The sequence below is a fragment of the Triticum dicoccoides genome, chromosome 1A (assembly GCF_002162155.2).
Source record: "Triticum dicoccoides isolate Atlit2015 ecotype Zavitan chromosome 1A, WEW_v2.0, whole genome shotgun sequence".
In the NCBI taxonomy this organism is placed as follows: Eukaryota; Viridiplantae; Streptophyta; class Magnoliopsida; order Poales; family Poaceae; genus Triticum; species Triticum dicoccoides.
Window position 1 is genome coordinate 548,222,324 of NC_041380.1, and position 6,465 is coordinate 548,228,788.

The following is a 6,465-nucleotide window of genomic DNA, read 5'->3' on the forward strand; positions in this document are numbered from 1 at the left end:
AAACATTAGGAAGGGAAACATGAATGTTATATATCTTGAGCTGAACCGCTTCATCCATGAATAAACTTCAATATATTATTATTGCTCGTATCTCGCACTTATTACAGAAAGAAAACAAGAAAGTACTATGGTCTCGCAGGTAAAAAATATCAGCAAACATTTCTCTATTGCTAATTACAATGGCTATAAAATTAGTTAATACGGATTAACACTGATAAATAATCTAGAATGTACGGCGCATCGTCCTTTCATTTCCCCTGCTTGATAAAAAAATAAACCAAGCTTATCTTCTTGTTATATATGCCTTGGTGGAGCTCAAAGAGTCATGTCTGTATCAGGAAAGAATAACAACTAATACCACCGCTGAAGCAATACCTTAAGATAGGCACAGTAGCAGCCTGGGCATCTGCAGGAGTTCCTTCTGCTTGGACTTTCTTCCAACTCATGTACCCTTAGTCAGTCATAGGCACTACCTGTGGAATTCTGAATTTGCATCACTCATTTGAATCTACCTTCACCAGTACCTCAAAATCATAAATTTGTGAATTTATCACATATACAGTGCAGAAAACTATCTAATAAAAAACCATATTTGCTGCACCATCATGCCATTGGGTTCTAGTAGTGCAACAGTATTGGTAGTCGCATTAGTAGGCTCAGCGCATGTTTCATTTACGCCGTGTCATTCACTTTGAACGGAATAATTTCTGTGCTGCAAGACGTACTTGTGAATCAATGTATTGCTCACCGTACCCACAATCCACAATAAAAGAAGCTGGGATCAGACACTTACTTTTGGCGTATTATATTCATCTCTAGAGTGGAGACACTGATGTACCATCTCGTAACTAATGACAACCTGAATGCAAGCATACCTACAGCGAAGGCAACTTAGTACATTGTGTACTGATAATTATTAGGAATCAGCTGTAGCATTTCTTAGTTAAGAGTGAATATGTCATACCCAGAAAGTTACTGTGCGGATGCATTCCAAAGTCCAGCAGCATCAAAAGCATGAGCATATACATGAAGCACACACAAATGAGCTGGCCCAAGGTTAACAGAGAAAATTACTGGGAAAAGGTACGGACAAAAGGACACACAGGGCAATATAAAGCTTTTACCAGAAAGACACTACTTGAACAATTGGTGCATGAAAAGATCAATAATATCTCTAGAACAAATATGGAATCTGGTAGCATTCATTCGGTATAATCTGAACATCTGAAATTACAGAAAGTGAAGTATTCTTTCAACATCAATACCAAACATCCATTGTACCACCCAAATCAAATTTGGTAAGCTGCAATCCATCAGTAGCAGGCTGAGCCTCTTTGCATCAAGAAAACATATGACAAAAGGGATATGTGAAAGAAGGACTTGTGCTTGGGACGAAACACGCGTATAACCTTTGATGATTAATCATCAACAAACACATATAAGAGAAAATATGCCATGACAAAAAAAATTGCAGCGATAATCGTGCTTCCAATCTGTTAATGGTAAAGTCAGGTAGTTTTACATTCAAATCTAGACCCTATGAGCCTGAATCAAAAAACATATGTGGTTGTGCATCTGGTCATCCAATGAAGAAGGGACGACAAGGAGAGGGGATAGGATGGGAACAAGATAAAACCTTGAGTAGCTGCAGGTCCTTGGCGTCCTTCACATCTCCGTGAAGAAGCACTTGCCGGCGGTGACCGTGGTGGATGGGGAACTCCCATGGCGTGCTCCATCTGCATCTGCAGTAGAGGATATGAAGAGATGGTGAGGTGTAGGGGTGAAAAATCCCAGCAAAGAAGGAAGGAGGGACGAACCTGGGGCCGCCGGAGACGCGCCGGCGAAGCCCAGCCCGAAACCCTAGCCACGGGGGTTTGGTTGCGAGCGGACGGTAGAGGACGGGAACGGAGAATCTGGACGGAGGGGAGGGAGGCGCGGACCGTGGGGGCCTTGGGGGCGTGCTGCGCGGCGTCGGAGCTCGCCGGAAGCCGGCGGCGCGGGTGGTGTTGGCGGCGAGGAGTTCGTGGGAGAGAGGGAGAGGAGTTCGTGGTCTGTTTCTGGCCGTGTTTTTTTCTTTACAAATCACCTCGGATCGCGGGTTGATTACTCCAAACGGTAGGGTGTTTTGTGTAAAAACGAAGCGTTTTCCTGATTAACCACTTAAAATAGGACTGCGGCTTGAATATGAGTAAAAACAGGGAGTTTTGTGCAAAAACGCCAGCGACGTACCACCAGAAGCAATGCGTGGTTTATTAGTAGGTAAAGATATGCTACTACTACTAGAAAAACCACCGGCTTGTTAGAGCATCTCCAACACGCGCTGTATTTTCTTTCAGCGCCGAAATAGCGTTTTGACGCACGGTGTTTTGCTTTATCAGAAGCGCAAAAACACGATACCTAATTCGGCGGGCCTTCCTGCAGCAGCTTAGATTTTATACTGCGCGCGAGCGGACGCACCAAATAAGCAGCGCTCAATGCCGTTTTTCTAGCACGCTGAACCTATTTTACCGTGTGCGGGATTTTAGCGCATGTGCTACAGTGCTGGTTTCGATCACGCACGCGTAATATAGTTGTTTTTTCCAGCACGCGACTAATTTAGCACGTCTGTTGGAGATGCTCTTCGAGCATCTACAGTCGGGCGCCTCAAATCCAACTCCTACGCCCAGGCAGACCGCCCTGTCATTGTACGGTCACGATTTTTTGACCCAGATGGGCCCCTCAAATGTCCAGACTGACCGACAACCCCATATCCAATCCAAATATGGAACGTCCGTCCCCACCCGATCCCACATAAAATCCTCCACATCCGCTCGTGGGACCAAACTCGGGCGCCGCAACCGTATCGTGGTGGACGTCAACGGCTCGTTCTTGGACGGATCCGTCATCGAGCTGACGTCCATCGGCACCATTTGGTTTCTGGGCTCCGGCGAGGAAGAGTAGGGCATGAACCGGCTTGTGTCCCATTGCCCTACTCTACCTTGCCGGCGATCGGACCAACACTCTGAGAAGCGCAGCCGGCCGAGCGGGGAGTGAAATCGGACGAGCTTCGCTTAGATTAGGTTTCGCTTGAATATAATAATATGGAGTTAAGGTTGCTAATTTGATATATTCAGATGTAGAATGCATTTTCTGAGGGCTGATCGGTCATTGTCCGTGGTCGGATTTGTAAGTCGTCTTGTAGATGCTCTTAGACGGTACGGCATCCAGCACACCGGCATGGCACACGCTACACGTTGCGGCCCCCAACGCGACGTCCCAGATCATCGCTTGGCTTCCCTTTCACTCCTGTTAGCATCTGCCGACGGGTCGGTCGACGGACGCCGCTCTGCGTCTGGCCGCGTGCCCGCCGGCCTCATCAATCTCAGTCCAAGTGGTGACGCTTGTTTGTCCGCGTGGTTGTTGCGGCCGCCGATCAGATCCGATCTCGTCTCCCTCCATTCCTTCGGCGCCGGTTGTCGGCTCGCCCCCGCCCCGCCCCGTGCGCGCGTCCATTTCGTCGCCTCCGCCCATCACGCCGCGCCTCCCTGGCCGGATGCGCGTCTCCGGCCCTGACTTTCCGATGTAGGTGGACTGCGGTGGAGCTGGTGCGTGTGCGGTGCAGCGAAAACCTCGTCGTGTCTGCGCTTCGCCGTGCCTTTGGGCTGGACCGCAGTACAACGGTTCACGTTGTTTTCTAGCACGAACTTTTCCCCGTTTTGGGAACGTGCTGCCGTCCGTGGGTCAGTTTCTTCAGCCCAAGTGCAACTTCTTAGAGCTAGGCGCTGCACAGTGTGGCGCCTGAGTGTTAGGCGTTGCACAGTAGAGTGTAGTGTCTTGCTGTCAGGCGCTGCACATTAAAGATCAGCCGGGTGAAATACTTTCAAGAACAGTTTAGTTTATGAAATAGTTTCGATTTAAGGTCAAACTTGTGCCTTTTGCCCCGGATGGGAGGGAGGGGGCCTCTGAGTTTCCTTCACGATAAGACCGTCGGTGATGTAACTGATTAGCATGTCGATCTACTCCTACTTTGGCTGCCGGCTCGGACCCCATTGATTGATCGATCATACTCTCATCGGAACGTGCCACCCAAGTCCAGGCGACAAACAGGGAGCGCTCCTCGCTGTTCGCTCACTCGCTGTCCCCTTTCGGGAATTCTGGCCACTAGTTCGGCACGAATTTGTCGTTCCGTATTACCGCGAAAAGGACCTGGTGACCCGACGCGCCACGGGTGATCGATCGACGCTGACATGCGTCCGCACCGGTCAAATATGGCCTCGACAGCGACGGCACGCTGGTTGGTACACGGCGGTGGTCTGTTAAACAACGGATCTAGTAGCTCACCTTTGCGCGTCGGTGGCTTGGCCGTTTCCGGCGGAGCAGCTGGGCGCCGCCGGCCGAAACTCCGACGAACGGCGGTGACCCGCGTCTACGGCCGGCGGGGCGCGCTTTTCGGTTTGGTTGGTCCTGTCTCGCATAGAGAATGGTAACAAAGGGGAGACATCCTTCTGCGCGCGAGTGCATCGCGGCTCGCGAGAGATTAAACAACGGCGTCGGTGACCTGGCGTTAACGGCGATGACTGGTTATTATAATTAACTTAGCAGAGGAGTATCTTTCTTGTAGGAGCATCTGATGATATCCAAGACAATTACCGGAACCAACGTAGATTAGTCCGAGAGCTTAAACATATTACTACTGCGCTGATCGCGTCGATCGGCGTATCATGCAGCATGTGCACCGCGAGATAGAAAGGGCCGTGCACATGTGTGGCCACGTGTGCGTGTACGAGCTGCTGCTCCACAGAGGAATATATGCGAAATCAACTTGCTGTGCATGAAAAGTGCGAGGTTCACAAATAAGTGGCAGCGTCCTGGAAATGGCATCGAAGCGCAATCAACTTATCATTTGTGTGGGCGCATTAGTTGCACAACACTCTGCTGCTTTTATAATGGTCACAGTACATTCCCTCGAATTCATAGGTGAATGGCATTTAAGACATAAGTTTGAACAGTTTTTTTGGAACTTTGAATGTTGATATCGGTTGAATATTCTGATTGGAAATTTGAAAAGTCGTATGAATAATTTGTTTTCATATTTATTTTTTAGGGTATTTGTTATTTTGGTGGTTTTTATACATGGTTGAAAATGGTGGTCAAGTTACATCTAAAAGCCATGGCAATATCTAAAATGTCACTTATTTATAAAATGGAAGGAGTATCGTTATAGTAATAAGAAAGGGCCGTAATGGTTGCTACCCCTCCAATACGCCAGACAAGGAAGGAAATAATCCGTAGTAAATGCATGAAGATGAGTAAAGGAAACCACAAATTAGAAGAAAATAAATAGTACTCCCTCCATTTTTTTACTCGCATATTAGGTTTGACTGAAGTCAAACTTTGTAAAGTTTGACCAAATTTATAGAAAAAAGATAAACATTTATCATAGTAAATCTATATGATATGAACTTTGTTATATATTGATATTTTTGTTTATAAACTTTGTCAAAATTTACAAAGCTCGACTTTGATCAAATCTAATACGCGGACTAAATAAAAACGGAGGGAGTACATATTTAATGAGTGATAACAATTAAGGAAATAATAAAGGTAGTCAATGATATTTATTACTATATAACTTGTTTTCTTCTTATGGTTTTGATTTTTAAAGGAGTAAGAAGAAAATGGCACGTATTTAATGAGTGAAGACAATTAAGGAAATAATAAAGGCGGTCAATGATATTTATTATATAACTTGTTTTCTTCTTATGGTTTTGATTTTTAAATAAGAAGAAAATGACACATATTTAATGAGTGATGATAAGTAGGGAAATAATAAAGGCGGCCAATGATATTATTAGGCTCCCCGTAAAGGCGGTCAATGATATCAAATACTAGTATCAGACATATAATACTAGTGTATAATATTAATTTAGTAATGCATAGTATCATAAGTTAGTATTTTAGATTTCCTTATTAATTGTCGTGCATGACACAAAATAGTAAAACGTTTAATATGGTTTGGTATCATGATACGATACCACATTCTCTCTTTCCTCATTTAATTGTGACACATCATCAAAAAAGTCTAGTTAGCATGCATGATTCCATTTATGGTACTCCCATTACGACCAACTTTATATAACTTGTTTTCCCAACACGACTCCCGCGTCGTAGCTACCGATGGGCTAAGGCACCAACAATAGACAATGACCAGTACGACCGACGGTTCGAGCCTTGGCACCCTCTAGCTTGGTGGCCGTGGTTTTTCCCTCGACAAAATTTGTAATTGCACGAGCAAAAGAGGGGATTATCCTTTGGCTATTTTTTTACTGCATCTGTCCCTTAATGTTAGACGCTTTTGCGGTTTAAATTGAACTATAAAAACATCTTATATTAAAGGTCGAAGGGTGTATTTTAATCTTTTGATTGTATTACATTTGCCTGATAGTCGAACAAGTCCATGTATCTCACATTTATAGCTATTAGTAA

The 6,465-nt window shown here is 45.4% G+C and overlaps 1 protein-coding gene across 1 annotated transcript; it reads right to left on the reverse strand.

Annotated features, from left to right (window-relative positions):
* Positions 1 to 286: 286 nt before the first annotated feature.
* On the reverse strand, positions 287 to 3,510 carry LOC119355022. Its single transcript, XM_037621798.1, has 6 exons — positions 3,300 to 3,510; positions 1,818 to 2,148; positions 1,637 to 1,742; positions 965 to 1,046; positions 794 to 875; positions 287 to 712 (listed from the first exon to the last, which is right to left on the reverse strand). The coding sequence occupies exons 1-6, from the start codon at positions 3,508 to 3,510 to the stop codon at positions 673 to 675; spliced, it is 852 nt and encodes a 283-aa protein (XP_037477695.1). The 3' UTR covers positions 287 to 672.
* Between the last annotated feature and the right edge of the window lie 2,955 nt (positions 3,511 to 6,465).

Bases quoted from the DNA above. Each gene is read 5' to 3' on its own strand.
- LOC119355022 (XM_037621798.1), bottom strand. From the start codon at position 3,510: ATGGGCGGAGGCGACGAAATGGACGCGCGCACGGGGCGGGGCGGGGGC. The intron at 2,149-3,299 runs GCAGATGCTAAC...GTGGTTAATCAG, and splicing joins GTCCGTCGACCGACCCGTCG to GAAAACGCTTCGTTTTTACA. The intron at 1,047-1,636 runs GTTTTATCTTGT...ACCTTGGGCCAG, and splicing joins AGGACCTGCAGCTACTCAAG to CTCATTTGTGTGTGCTTCAT.